Source organism: Mustelus asterias, chromosome 8 (assembly GCF_964213995.1).
Source record: "Mustelus asterias chromosome 8, sMusAst1.hap1.1, whole genome shotgun sequence".
Classification (NCBI taxonomy): Eukaryota; Metazoa; Chordata; class Chondrichthyes; order Carcharhiniformes; family Triakidae; genus Mustelus; species Mustelus asterias.
Window position 1 is genome coordinate 120,906,622 of NC_135808.1, and position 16,262 is coordinate 120,922,883.

The 16,262-nt window shown below is 42.0% G+C and overlaps 1 protein-coding gene across 6 annotated transcripts in view; it reads right to left on the reverse strand.

Moving 5' to 3' along the window:
* Positions 1-1,946: 1,946 nt before the first annotated feature.
* Positions 1,947-16,262, reverse strand: part of ccdc18 (coiled-coil domain containing 18) — a 136,182-nt gene continuing 121,866 nt past the window's right edge. For all 6 annotated transcript variants that reach the window (XM_078218846.1, XM_078218850.1, XM_078218847.1 and 3 more), the window contains 4 exons: positions 15,909-16,106; positions 14,537-15,082; positions 9,336-9,437; positions 1,947-2,629 (listed from right to left, as the gene is read on the reverse strand). In XM_078218846.1, the coding sequence (XP_078074972.1) occupies positions 9,366-9,437; positions 14,537-15,082; positions 15,909-16,106 (816 nt within the window). In that variant the 3' untranslated portion in view covers positions 1,947-2,629; positions 9,336-9,365. The remainder of the gene's footprint in view (positions 2,630-9,335; positions 9,438-14,536; positions 15,083-15,908; positions 16,107-16,262) is intronic.

Consider the following 16,262-nt stretch of genomic DNA (forward strand, 5'->3'; position numbering starts at 1 on the left):
GACAAGGCTTGAGCTAGTACAGAAAGGTGCCATGTTGGCTATCCCTACCAATTTGAAAAAGCCTTTAAAGCTCCAATGTACGGTTTGAAGACAGAAATGTACTTTAAACAATTGTCCTTAAAACCTGTAATATTGTAATTACATTTTTGTGACAGTTAATTTTTTTTAAAGAATGTAGTGGATTTCATCAGCTGCTGTGGTATTTTTCACAGTTGTCAAAATGTGAGCAGAGTTTTCAGAGCAGGTTGTTGGTTTAAAAGTTTATTTATTAGTGTCACAAGTAGCCTTACATTAACACTGCAATGAAGTTACTGTAAAAATTCTCTAGTCGTCACATTCCAGCGCCTGTTCGGGTACACTGAGGGAGAATTTAGCATGGCCAATGCATCTAACCAGCACGTCTTTTGGACTGTGGGAGGAAACGGAGCACCCAGAGTAAATCCATGCAGATGCAAGGAGAACATGCAGACTCCGCACAGACAGTGACCCAAGCCGGGAATCGAACCTGGGTCCCTGGCACTGAGGCAGCAGTGCTAATCACTGTGCCGCTCATTGGAAACTTCCTCAGTGAGATGGAAGCTCCAAACAAAAAGATTCAACATTTTCAGCTTTGTAATTACAGAGCATCAACCAGACAGAGAAAAGCCAAAGGAGTTGCATAATCGTAATAACATTGAGAGGTATGTACTCTACTGAGTGCATCTTTGCATGTTACCTTGCTGTATTTGCATGCTAACATTTTATGATTCATTTAGAAGGGGACCCAGTTCTCTCTGTACTTCAGCATGTTGCAATTTCTCTCCATTTAAATACTATTCTGAGTTTCTATTCTTCCTGCCAAAATAAACAACCGTAATTTTCCCATATTAGAAGCCATCTGCCAAATTCTGGCCTACTCACTTCACATATCTATGTACCTTTTCAGATTCGTTGTAGCCTCTCCACAACTTGCTTTCCTACTTATCTTCGTATCATTACAAATTTGGCTACAAAACAGATGGCCCTTCTTCCAACTCATTAATATAGATCATAAATAGTTGAGGCTCCAGCAGTGATCCCTGTAGACTACTCCATGTTCGTATGGTTCCTTAGTTAGTCAATCCTCTATCCATGCTAATGTATCATCCCCAACACTATGTGGTCTTATCTTGTGCAGTAACCTTTTATCCTTTACATGGGAAGTAATGAAGACCTTGGATTGAATTTTACAATCCTCCCGTGGATGCGTTTCCCGTGAGGGGGGGGTCCTTAAAATGGGGTAGGTGTCCATTCCACCACACTCCTGCCCACCCGCAAGATCACTCCCATAATATGGCAGGCAGGTGCTGAAATTGACAGCCTGCCAATTAAAGTTTATTTATTAGTCACAAGTAAGGCTTACAATAACACTGCAATGAAGTTACTGTGAAATTCCCCTAGTTGCCACATTCCGGCGCCTGTTTGGGTCAATGCACCTAACCAGCACGTCTTTCAGACTGTGGGAGGAAACCCACGCAGACACAGGGAAAACGTGCAAACTCCACACAGACAGTTACCCAAGCCAGGAATTGAACCTGGGTCCCTGGCGCTGTGAAGCAGCAGTGCTAACCACTGTGCCACCGTGCTACCCCAGTGACCAATTAAGAGACCAATGAAGGGTCGATTAGAATCAATGTACTCACTACACAACGTGTTGATGTAGTGGGTGGGCATCAGTCTACATCCAGGTTTTTCCTAATGTAAAACTGGCTTGGGACAGTTTACACAGCTATCACACTCCAAAACATTTACACCCTCAAATGAAGAGCTTCTAATCAGGCACCTGACCCAGATAGGTCTTTACGAGGTTGCACTGTGCACAACACACAGTGCAAATCACCAGGTTGCTAGTCACAAATTAAAATCACATTTATATCATTGGAATTCTCATTGCTTGCCACTCATCCTGGATCTGTAAACATTAAGACTACATTATAGATTTGTGCAATTTACTGCTATTTGAATTACTTCCCTAAATGTGGGTCTAACTCAAACATTCATGGAGAACACGGCAGTCTACAATAGACTTGAATATATATACATACATATTTTAAAAGATGAAAATAATCATAGCAATACAGAAAGGAGCATTTATTTTACATAGAAAAAAATAAATATTTCAATGAAATACATTTTTATTTCTCTAAAAACAATGTTTATTAACATTAAAAAAATGAATTTTGCAACTCCCATTGTACAATAAATTACCAGTATGATGATATGAAATTAGGCAACCTTTATTTTCAAAGCTTCTTTTGGAATAAAGGCCACATCACTGCTTTACGATCACAGCGGCACACTTCATTCTAATACCACTGGGTAGCAATGCTTACTGATCACTGGTTCTGAACTCTATCTTCATCTTTTAGTTGACGTTATTCACATGACTGCTCTTGTTCAGAAAGTTCAGGCACTTTACAAAAAACTGAAGATTAACCAAACAGTTACAGCTACATGTATAGTCCGCAAAATAAATTAGTTAAGCATCCTTGAACATTTGGAGCTTCCGAACAGCTTTGGATTTCATAAGATTTCTTACACTGGACATTTAAATTAATAAAGAGAAACTGGTATTCAGTGCATAGTTTTCTCCAGTGCAATTCAATATATCCTGGGCCCATTTGTAATTTGAGAAGGGGAGGAGTTGGGAGAAGAGAGAAAAAATATAGTTAGTCCACATTTGATTAGTACATCTTGGAACAAGCACCACTGAGAAATCTTTTAGACGAATGAACAAATCAAACTAGCAAATTATGCTAATCTGGTCCGCTGCATTATTAAAACAAGTGCATAAAACCACTGCATTTCATTTGTTTCAATTAGTCCGGGGTGCCTCTGAGCCATTTTCTAACCCACTCCGATTCCTTATTTAACCACATCTTGTCACATCTTTCATTAACATCCGAGAAGTGGTTTATTTGAATCAAAATTAAAATTGGTGCTCTGAAATATACACGGCCTTCAACATACCACACAATCCCAAAGAACACCATGGAAGGAAACAGGCACCACATGAGTGCCAGGCGAGGAATTAGAGAACATAAACCCAAGCTATGATTAAAGCGGTAGGCTTTAAGAACTTGCAATCAGGCCCTTCAGGACTCTGAGCCTGTGACACTATTCAATCAGATCATCAGCTTTAATGATGCTTTTTAAAATAGAAAATGATGGATAAATTTGAGGGGTTTGTAACACTGGGACTAGTAGAAGCTGAAGCACATACTGTATGGAGGGCACAACTACAGTGTGACAAGTTTACTAATTCTATTATGTTAGACCCTTGATCCTGTCCTGCTCTTCAATGAGATTAAGGCCATTTCTGTGCCCTAGCTCCATTTACTCACGGGCACCTCATACCCCTCAATAGCTTTTAAAAGGGATTTAATTAACAACTGACCCAGGATCAATTGCCACTTGTGGAACAGCATTCCAAACTTCTTCTCCACACTAAGTATTCCAATGTTTTCTAACTTCACACCCGAGAGGCCTGGTTTTAATATTCAATTAAGAAACAATAATAATGAAGGAATGCAGTGAGGCCTGAATTACGTGTTCACATTCTGGTCCAATTATTCCCAGTCCCCTAATTTCATTTGTCTAGAACAAAGGACAGTATAGCACAGGAATAGGCCCTTCAGCCCATCAAGCCTGCACAGATCATGCTTTCTTACCAAGACCAACCGCCTGTATCCCTCTATACCCCGCCTGTTCACGTGCCTATCCAGATAAGTCTTAAATGCCACTAATGTATCTGCCTCAACCACTTCACTTGGCAGTGAATTACAGGCCCACACCACCCTCTGTGTAAAAACCTTCTCCTGCATACCTCTACTGAACCCTTCACCCCCTTACCGTGAACTTGTGCCCCCTTGTAATTGTCATTTCTGCTCTGGGAAAAACCTTCCAACTGTTCACCCTATCCATTCCCCTCATAATTTTATAAACTTCTATCAGGTCACCTTCAGCCTCCATCTTTCCAGGGAGAACAATCCCAGTTTCTTTCCTCAGCTAATACCCTCAATATCAGGCAACATCCTGGTAAACCTTTTCTGTACTCCCTCCAAAGCCACCACGTCCTTCTGATAGTGTGGCGACCAGAATTGGACACAGTATTCCAAACGTGGCCAAATCAACGTTTTGTATAACTGTAACATAATTTGCCAACTTTTATACTCGATGCCCCATCTGATGAAGGCAAGCGTGCCATATGCTTTCTTCACCAACTTTTCCACCTGTGCTGCCACTTTTAAGGATCTGTGGACCTGTACTCCCAGATCTGTGTCTATATGCTATTGATGGTTCTGCCATTTATTTTATAGCTCCCACCATTGGATCTACCAAAATGCATCACCTCACATTTGTCCGGATTAAATTCTATCTGCCATTTCTCCACCCAATTTTCCAGCCTATCTATATCCTGCTGTATTCTCTGATAATCTTCATCACCATCCCCAACTCCAGCAATCTTAGTATCATCCGCAAACTTGCTAATCAGACCAGTTACGTTTTCTTCCAAGTCATTTATATACATTACAAATAGTGCAGTCTAAAGACTACACTTGATATTGACTCAGCAGTTAAATCAACGAGTACTAGACAGATGTTAAATTATGGAAAGCAAAAACAAAGAAAGAAATATCAAATATGCATCTGCTGATTGATTAATACACTGAAAATATACTGCAAATTTGTTTTCAAAGTGGTTATTTGATCAACAGTTTGAACTCAACATTTGGAACCTTGTCTAAGCATGGTACTTGGATGTCTCGGAGAAAATGAGAAGGTTCTTTTTTGTAAAGTCATTTGCCTGCAAAGTTTTCAGCCTATGATGACAAACTACAATCTGGTCACATCACAATGGTCACATCAACATGCCCACATCACAATACGCATCTACATCAATGGGGATGAAGTGGAAATGGTCGAGAGTTTCACGTTTCTAAGTGTGCAGATCACCAACAATCTGTTCTGCTCCCTCCACACTGACGCTATCGTTAAAGAAAGCCCACCAACGCCTCTACTTTCTCTGGAGGCTAAGGAAATATAGCATGTCCGCTGCGACTCTCACCAACTTTTACAGATGCAGCACGGAAAGCATTCTTTCTGATTGTATCACGGCTCGGTATGGCTCCTGCTCTGCCCAAGACCACAAGAAACGACAAAGGCTGTGAATGTAGCCCAGTCCATCACGCAAACCAGCCTCCCATCCACGGATTCTGTACACTTCCCACTGCCTCGGAAAAGCAGCCAGCATAATCAAGGACCCCACACACCCCGGACACACTCTTTTCCGCCTTCCTCCGTTGGGAAAAAGATACAAACATCTGAGGTCACATACCAACCGACTCAAGAACAGCTTCTTCCCTGCTGCCGTCAGACTTTTGAATGGAGTTACCTTATATTAAGTTGATCTTTCTCTACACCCTAGCTATGTCTGTAACACTACATTCTGCACCCTCTCCTTTCCTTTTCCCCATGTACCCTATGAACAGTATGCATTGTCTGTGCAGTGAGAAACAATAGTTCTCACTGTATACCAATACATGTGACAATAATAAATCAATTCAAAATCACTTCTTGGAACAAGCTTCCCTCTGTTCTGTGAAATGAGTTCCACAGGCTGAGTACCCAAGGTTACTTAATTTGAACATGTTTTAAAATTTAACAGTTTTCTTCTCATCTGAAGATGACGATTTCTCGTTATTTAGAGTAAAGTTTATTTATTGGTCACAAGTAAGGCTTACATTAACACCACAACTTAATCCACATTAAGTAAACTAAACTTCTTTGCCACTGATATGTGAGTTGTGGCCCTGCTCCTCAAATACCTTTCACACTCTGGCAGAACGGAACACACTGCTGAAAGGTTTACATAGAACATAGAACAGTACAGCACAGAACAGGCCCTTCGGCCCATGATGTTGTGCCAAGTTTTATCTGAAACCAAGATCAAGCTATCCCACTCCCTATCATCCTGGTGTGCTCCATGTGCCTATCCAATAACCGTTTAAATGTTCCTAAAGTGTCTGACTCCACTATCACTGCAGGCAGTCCATTCCACACCCCAACCACTCTCTGCGTAAAGAACCTACCTCTGATATCCTTCCTATATCTCCCACCATGAACCCTATAGTTATGCCCCCTTGTAATAGCTCCATCCACCCGAGGAAATAGTCTTTGAACGTTCACTCTATCTATCCCCTTCATCATTTTATAAACCTCTATTAAGTCTCCCCTCAACCTACTCCACTCCAGAGAGAACAGCCCTAGCTCCCTCAACCTTTTCTCATAAGACCTACCCTCCAAACCAGGCAGCATCCTGGTAAATCTCCTTTGCACTCTTTCCACATCCTTCTTATAGTGAGGTGACCAGAACTGCACACAATATTCCAAATGTGGTCTCACCAAGGTCCTGTACAGTTGCAGCATAACCCCACGGCTCTTAAACTCCAACCCCCTGTTAATAAAAGCTAACACACTATAGGCCTTATTCACAGCTCTATCCACTTGAGTGGCAACCTTCAGAGATCTGTGGATATGGACCCCAAGATCTCTCTGTTCCTCCACGGTCTTCAGAACCCTACCTTTGACCCTGTAATCCACATTTAAATTTGTGCTACCAAAATGAATCACCTCACATTTATCAGGGTTAAACTCCATCTGCCATTTTTCAGCCCAGCTTTGCATCCTATCTATGTCTCTTTGCAGTCTACAACAGCCCTCCACCTCATCCACTACTCCACAAATCTTGGTGTCATCAGCAAATTTACTGATCCACCCTTCAGCCCCCTCCTCTAAGTCATTAATAAAAATCACAAAGAGCAGAGGACCAAGCACTGATTCCTGTGGCACTCCGCTAGCAACCTGCCTCCAATCCGAAAATTTTCCATCCACCACCACCCTTTGTCTTCGATCAGATACAGTAAGAGTTTTAACAACACCAGGTTAAAGTCCAACAGGTTTATTTGGTAGCAAATGCCATTAGCTTTCGGAGCGCTACTCCTTCGTCAGATGGAGTGGAAATCTGCTCTCAAACAGGGCACAGAGACACCGATCAGGTAGCCAGTTACCTATCCAATCGGCCAACTTTCCCTCTATCCCACACCTCCTTACTTTCATCATAAGCCGATCATGGGGGACCTTATCAAACGTCTTACTAAAATCCATGTATATGACATCAACTGCCCTACCTTCATCAACACACTTAGCTACCTCCTCAAACAATTCGATCAAATTTGTGAGGCACGACTTGCCCTTCACGAATCCGTGCTGACTATCCCGGATTAATCCGCATCTTTCTAAATGGTCGTAAATCCCATCCCCAAGTACCTTTTCCATCAACTTACCAACCACCGAAGTAAGACTAACCGGCCTATAATTACCAGGGTCATTTCTATTCCCTTTCTTAAACAGAAGAACAACATTCGCCATTCTCCAGTCCTCTGGCACCATCCCCGTGGACAGTGAGGACCCAAAGATCAAAGGCTCTGCAATCTCATCCCTTGTTTATGTAGTTCTCATGCTTAAAATCATTCCAAGATGATTGTGTATAGGTACTGAAAACTAAGGAACTAGCAATATAAGCAAAGATTAATGATCCTTGATCATGCTGTTTCTTTTAATTTACCAGTGTGATCCCCATGGTTATGATGTCTGACGATGGAATTTTCTGCTCCAGACACTAAGTGCAGTAGCGGGTGGGATTAGTGGCACACTGCCCACTGTGCAGCAGGGCGGGTTCTCATGCCCGATTGCATGCATGGAACCTTATTAATTATGCATTGGTGAGCTGTTCTCTGAATCACATGGCAGGGTGAGCACTGATTCACTCACCCGCCATCACCTTGTGGAGTTGAAGGCCCTGGTGCCAGTCTCCAAATAACTCTGGAGCCCATAGTTATTACTGAAGACATTGGATTGCCTTTAATTGTTTATGCCGATCTTGTGGTCATAGTCCCTGGACACTCTCTCACACACAAAAAGTGCAGCACCAACTGTGAGCAGCCCAGTTAGACACATTCACCAGTCTTACACAGCAGCTTAGGCATCATTGGAGACTCAAAGCATAGCTGTTGCAGGTAGGCTTTGAATGTTGCACGCACTGCATGCCACCGAGTCACTGCATGCCGCCTGGTCATGACTTAGACTGGTCTAATCTCCCAATTGGGAGAGAGAACGCAATTCTGGGCACTTGGATTTTAAAAGAGTATTCATGACATGGTAATGCACGCAAATGGGATTCCCTACATGAATCAGTCGGAAAGCAGATTCGCCACCAGCCTGTCATGAAAATGCTGAGAAAAAAGTTCCAACGCTTTTTCTCCTGCTGGCGGAATTCAGATTTTGGGCCTCGTTCCGAATTCTCCACCATCCACAGATCCCACTGCTGGCAGGGTCAAAAAATTCCACCCCTGTACTTAGGATCCAAGAAAATTCAGATAATTGACTAGAAGAGTACAGTTACAGACATGGATTGCAGGATCAGTTATTACATCATCAAAACTTGGCCATGGAATATGGCCTGTGGGCTGTATGGTTATGGAACTAAAAAATGAATTTACTGGCACACTGTAGATCCTACCTTCAGGACTAAGTGCAGGTTCCAAGATTGCAATTCAGATGCTGCAACCTGGACTGCTGTCTTATTAAAGAAGATGCCCTGTCTCTCAGAGCAGTCAACCCAATCAGAGGGCTTGCGGTTTGGTAATACCATCAGTAGAGGTGACCACTGAAAGGGAAAGGGGAGGTTTGCATAATGACTTGTTCTCAAAAGGTGAGGGAGAAACTTCCTTAACATATTGGGGCAAGGCTAGCAGACGTCAGCAACTGGAAGGATGAATCCTCCAGTGGTATTGTTGGTTCCTTGTGGGCAGCCATTGGGGGCTTCTCTGCGTGTTGTCAAATATCCAAAAAGGGAGCCCACACCAGCTCCTCCGAGGAAACTGCAAGGAGACTACCTTGATATACTGCTGGTTTCCCCACAAAGTGGAGTGACGTTCAGACACTAACAAAATGCCAGCAGGGGTACAAATTTACTCCAGTCAATTATCCTAACTGGCTGCCCGCTGATTAAAGGCAGGCAGCCAAGCCACTGCGGTTCTTGCCTTTCAACGTATCCCTTGGTGGTGGGAAGATGTCAAGCTATCCAGACACCTTCCACCACCATTTTTCAATCAGCCTTGTTCCCAGACGGAATGCTAGCTGATGTCTCAACAAGTCTGCATCTGTCTGACAATAAGCCAGCATGCAAACAATTTCCAATCACATCTGAAACTTGCAAACTGAAGAAACATGGATTTATCCACATTATTACCTACCACTGCTGAAGATGAAGCAAATGACTTCTGTTATTTCAATGGCACGGAAGCACGACTTTGCACATTTAACTCAACATCTGCAAGGTTACAGTGGGCACTGTCCTGTTAGAAAGATACAATTTTTAAAAATTAGCAGAATAGTACAAAGATTCTAAAGGAAAATAATTTCTAACAGATGCACCAATAACACAGACAATAGGAAGGACACTTGGTGGAAAAAAGGTTTATAAAGATTATAAAGAAAAAATAACATAAGTTCAATAACAAAGCTGGCCAACCTGTAAAGGGAAAACCTTTGGTTCAAAATATTTCCCAGTGACTCTTTAAATAGAGGTGATTATAACAATAGTCCTCAATACTTTAAGATGTTGGATTTCTGACTCCAGCAGATATCCATCACCTCTGGTCTATTGCTGCTCTGCTACTGTGGTCAAGAGGCCTGAAACACAAACCTGAGTTTTTCAAACATTGTAAGAACATAGAACATTACAGCGCAGTACAGGCCCTTCGGCCCTCGATGTTGCGCCAACCAATGAAACCAACCTAAAGTCCCTCTAATCTACACTATTCCAATATCATCCATACGTTTATCCAATAACCATTTGAATGCTCTTAATGTCCACTACTGCTGCAGGCAGGCCATTCCACGCCCTTACTACTCTCTGAGTAAAGAACCTACCTCTGACATCAGTCCTATATCTCTCACCCCTCAATTTAAAGCTATGTCCCCTCGTGTTAGCCATCACCATCCGAGGAAAAAGGCTCTCACTATCCACCCTATCTAATCCTCTGATCATCTTGTATGCCTCTATTAAGTCACCTCTTAACCTTCTTCTCTCTAACGAAAACAACCTCAAGTCCCTCAGCCTTTCCTCATAAGACCTTCCCACCATACCAGGCAACATCCTAGTAAATCTGCTCTGCACCCTTTCCAATGCTTCCACATCCTTCCTATAATGCAGCGACCAGAACTGTACACAATACTCCAAGTGCGGCCGCACCAGAGTTTTGTACAGCTGCAACATGACCTCCTGGCTCCGAAACTCAATCCCTCTACCAATAAAAACTAACACAACGTACGCCTTCTTAACAACCCTATCAACCTGGGTGCCAACTTTCAGGGATCTATGCACATGGACACCCAGATCCCCCTGTTCATCCACACTACCAAGTATCTTACCATTAGCCCAGTACTCTGTATCCCTGTTACTCCTTCCAAAGTGAATCACCTCACACTTTTCCGCATTAAACTCCATTTGCCACCTCTCAGCCCAGCTCTGCAACTTATGTCCCTCTGTAACCTGCCACTTCCCTCCGCACTGTCTACAACTCCATCGACTTTAGTGTCATCTGCAAATTTACTAACCCATCCTTCTACACTCTCACCCAAGTCATTTATAAAAATGACAAACAGCAGTGGCCCCAAAACAGATCCTTGCGGTACACCACTAGTAACTGAACTCCAGGATGAATATTTCCCATCAACCACCACCCTCTGTTTTCTTACAGCTAGCCAATTCCTGATCCAAACCACTAAATCACCCTCAATCCCATGTGTCTGTATTTTCTGCAAAAGCTTACCATGGGGAACCTTATCAAATGCTTTGCTGAAATCCATATACACCACATCAACCGCTTTACCCTCATCCACCTCTTTGGTCACCTTCTCAAAGAACTCAATAAGGTTTGTGAGGCACGACCTACCCTTCACAAAACCGTGCTGACTATCCCTTATCAAATGATTCCTTTCTAGGTGCTTATAAATCCTATCTCTTATAATCCTTTCCAAAACTTTGCCCACAACAGAGGGCTCACCGGTCTATAATTACCAGGGTTGTCCCTACTCCCCTTCTTGAACAAGGGGACAACATTTGCTATCCTCCAGTCTTCTGGCACTGTTCCTGTAGACAATGACGACACAAAGATCAAAGCCAAAGGCTCTGCAATTTCCTCTCTAGCCTCCCAGAGAATCCTAGGATAAATCCCATCCAGCCCAGGGGACTTATCTATTTTTACCCTTTCCAGAATTGCTAACACCTCCTCATGAACCTCAATCCCGTCCAGTCCAACAGCCTGCATCTCAGTAGTCCCCTTGACAACACTGTCCCTCTCCTGTGTGAATACCGACGAAAAATATTCATTTAGTGCCTCTCCTATCTCAAGAGAAGTTGCACTAAAAAGTCACGATTCCTATTTTCATATCTAGACAATAGTTTCACTATGAGAGTAGCTGCCCCAATCATCAACCACAAAAAAAATCAGAAACCCATGAAGAACTGCACAATAGGGAAGGCATCATCATCTCTATCCCACATTTACAAAATAGTGAGGTTATTTGATTAGCTAACTAAAACAGATGACGAATGACATCGGCCACAGAAACCATGAGTTCAACTCGCGATCCACCCGCCACACGAATTTAGCCAGCAGGAGACAAGGACTGGGGCAAAACTCCTAAAATCATTGAGAATCCTGCAGAGCTTGGCAACAAAATATTCTTGCAACTATAGTGGACCATGCAATATGCTGAACACCAGTTAACACAATAGTCAATCTGCTGAAAGAAGGATTTAGATAGTGCTTTACAGTACAACAGTGAATACATTTCATAAGTACTTCATTGGCTTTAAAATGCTTCGAGACATCTGGTAGTTATGAAAAGTGCTATATAAAGAAAGTTTTTATTTTCTTCAAATGTCACTGAAATACTTTCAAAGTGTAGTCACTGTAGTAATGTGGGAAACAGGCCAGCCAATATGCATAGAGCAAGCTTCCACAACAGCAAAACAACAATCATCAGATAATGTTTCTTGTGATGTTGGTTGAGGGATAAATATTGACCTGAACACCTGGGATAACATACTTACTCTTCTTTGAAATAGTGTCATGGGATCTTTTACTCCCACCTCAGAGGGCAGATGGGACCCAAGTTTAATGTCTGAGACCCTCCATCAGCGCAGCACTCCCTCAGTACTACACTGGACTGTCACCTTTGATTTCTGTCCTGAAGTAGGACTTGGCACCTGAACCTTGCAACTCAGAGATGAGGGTGCAATCAACTGAGTCATGTCCAAGTACAATGAGCACCAGTTAACACAATGGTCACTCTGCTGACTACAATGATCTTCAATCAGTTAAGCATTATCCACCTCAGTGAAGTTAGCAACAATGTCCTATAGCAAGTCTAGCAATAAAGTGGGGATGACTCACAATGTCATGCCTGATGAGATATTGTGGAGACCAATTGAGAAGAGATTCTCTTCACAGAAAGAATCTAATTCACTGAGTTATACTACTAGTAGTATGTTGAGCGCAAATGATATGTTTTAGCAAGTAGCAAGGTCAAACATTTTATTTATAAAATATATTAATTTGGTAACTTAGACTGCACGCCTGTCAGCCTCACGCAAGTGTTACGAAAACCTCCAGAAACCATGGGCGAGATTCTCCGGCCTCCTAGCCATGTATTTCCCATCAACGGGAGGTGGCACGTTGATTGCTAGCAGTGGGATTCTCTGGTCCCGCTGCTGTCAATGGGAATTCCCACTGATGTCATCCCACACCGGCAGGAAACCCATGGGCTGGTGTGTGCTGCCGGCAGGACTGGAGAATCCTGCCAGCGTGAACGGCCGGAGAATTCCGGCCCATATATCTGGGACGAAATGATCACTTAGAATAAGGATAAGAAATGACTGCCGACATGAATTTGTTAAAAGAAAACTGTGCCTGACAGCCTGATTAAATAGAGAGGATTGATGAAGGTTGATTGCATATGGAGTTTCTGGAGGTGCCATATGATGGACCAGTTGTGCTAAACAGTGAAGATGGTAACAAATTTCAGGAGGGCACCGAAAGATTAGTAAAATGGGCAGACACATGGTAGATGAAATTTAATGCAGAAGTGAGAGTGCTGCATTTTGGAAGGGAAATTAGGAAAGACAATATAAATTGAGACAAATTTAGACGTTGCAGTAATAGAAAAGTCTAGGAATTCACATAATTAACAAAGATGGTGGCAGGATAGGTAGATAAGGCTGTTAAAAAAGCAAGGCTTTATAAATAGAGGTATAGAGTAAAAAAAAACCTCATTATTTAAACTGCAAAGAGAGATTACACCAACTAGAACCGTATTCCCTGGAATCTAGAGTGTGAATGTGAACTACAATCAAACCACCCTTTAAGGGGAACAGATAGAATGAAAAGAGAAACTACTTTCATTGGATGGGGACACCAGCAGTATGGAGAATAGGCAAAAAAAAAGAGACATTTCAGGAGTGAAATTATCAAACACTTCTAAATACAAAGGGTGGTACAAGTTTGGAACTCTCTTCTGCAAACATCAATTAATGCCAGATCAATTGTGAATTTTAAATCTGAGACTGATAGATTTTTATTAACCAAACATATTAAGGAATATGGAGTTAGGTCACAGATCAGCCACTCAGTAGATGCCGGCAGAACAAATTTGATGAATTAAATAGTCTACTCCTATTCCTATGTTCCAAAGTTATGCTTCACTTGAAAAGTCATTGGTTCAGCCTCAGCTCAAGTACTGCACCCAATTCTAAGCACCACACTTTGAGAAGGTGTCAAGTTCTTGGAGGGGGTACAAAAGAAATTCACTAGAATTATAAATTCTAGGAAGGAATGGGGAACTTGTGCAGCGTCAGGGGGCGGAATTGTTCTCCTTAGAGCAGAGAATGTAAAGAGACACATTCAGAATAATGAGGGTTTTTTATAGTTTCTCCCCAGCTGCTGCTTCAACTGGCTGCAGAGTTAGCAACCAGAAGGAACAGTCTGGAAATAATTGGCAAATCCAGGCTGGAAATTAGATTTCTTTTCTTTTTAAACGCAGTAAATTACAATGCTCTGAAATATTCTACCTAAAATGGTGTCGTAAATTCAATAGTAACTTCCAAAGGGGAACTTCACGTAGACTTGAAAAGAAGAAATTTGCAGGATAAGTGACCGGCGGTTGGGGGTTGTGTGCGCGCGTGGAACTAATTGTATATTGCGGAACAGTCATGTTGTTGCAAATGTTACCAATGTTCAGTAGTATCAGTTGTAGCACAATACACACAAGGCGATGTTGTTTTAATTATTGATATTTCATCATATAAAGGTTCTATTCTTACAAACTGCTATAGCTTAGAATTAAATTAATTAGCAAACAGATTTGCTACTCAACATACAACACACACCTGATTTGGAATTTTGTGCATTCCCGTTGAACATTCTTCCATTTTTGATTTGACCTGTTCACTCGACAAGGCTGATGACTTGTCAAGTGGCGATCCCAGCTTCGTACTACTTCGTTCCATGGAGATTAGATTCAACATTCCACTTAAAGTTTCAATGTTACTATTACTAGTCAGATTAGCAAGCTCCAAGTCGTCTTCAGCTTCTGCTTTTGGAGACTGACTGAATAAAGCGGCATTCCCTGGTTTCCCTGCACAGGAAGCATCTTCAATATCTTCTAAGCTGATGTTCTGGGCAATGAAAGACTGCTCAAGTATTTCACGAATTCTGTTAGAGCAATTCAGGGAGTGTAATGCTGAACCAATGTCGGTGCCATACATTTCATTCATGTTTCTGACCAAAGGGTGAAAACTCTTGAGCTGTGTTGTGAAATCTTTTCTATTATTGGATTCATTTTGAGATTGTAAGATGGGAGAAGGTGGTGGCTGTTTACCCAAAGCTCTTTCAAATCCAGAAATTTTCACTTGTAGCCTTGCTATTTCAGATTCCTAAATTTAGAAATGGAAAAGAGAACCACATCACCATGTAATACAAATTATTCTAGTTCCCTTTTTATGATAAAACCTTATATTAGACGCTTTACCAACAAAAAATGTTCAAAAAGAATCACGTAAACTGTTGACACTCACAACGAACATAAATGTATTCAAGGAAGTGAGATTATAATCTTTGAATGGTTGGGGAAAAATTCCTGTTTCAATTCTCCAATTTACAATCCCTTGTTTTAAGCTTCATCATTGGCAGCATTGCTTGGAGCTGCCTTACTCTCTGGAGCTGCCTTACTCTCTGGAGCTCCCTCCCTAAATCCCTTATCCTCTCATGCCATTTTTAAAGGTCTTTGCAAAATCTCTCAGCGAGTTTCTGGTCAGCCATTACAATCTCACCTTGTCTACCTGAGCTTCTGTTTTCCAGATCACTATCTGTAAAGTGCTTTGAAATATTTAGAGTAGAATCATAGAATCAACAGTGCAGGAGGAGGCCATTTGGCCCATCCAGCCTGCACCAACAACAATCCCACCCAGGTCCTATCCCTGTAACCCCACATATTTACCCTCCTAGTCCCCCTTATACTAAGCGGCAATTAAACATGGCCCATCAACCTAACCCGCACATCTTTGGACTGTGGGAAGAAACCGGACAACCCAGAGGAAACCCATGCAGACATGGGGAGAACATGCAAATTCTACACAGATAGTGACCCGAGGCTGGAATCAAACCCGGGTCCCTGGCGCTGTGAGGCAGTAGTGCTAACCACTGTGTCAGGGTAAGACATTTTTTTTTGTCTAGTCGAATGCTTCAAAACAAAAATCCTACCTTAATTATTAGGCCTTCTTCTGCTGCACTTATCACCTCTCTTTGAGATTTAAGTTCTGACTCAAGAGCAAAGATATGTTCCTGAGCCGTTTCTAGATCCTGCTTCAATTGTAGCGACTGGTCACTTGATCTTTGGGCAGGAGGGCTCTCCGCAATAGGTGGCAACAACTGTGCACTGCTTTCTTTCAGCATAGAGATCTGCAACAAAAATAAATGCACACTTTTGAAGTTCAGTTCTCGGCGTCTTAGAACCAGTTCTTTGTCTCCAGATCAAATAGATTAGAAGTGAGCTCTCTCCGAAATATATAAAATCAGTATTTATTTGTAAACATTGTTATGAATTAGATAGTCACA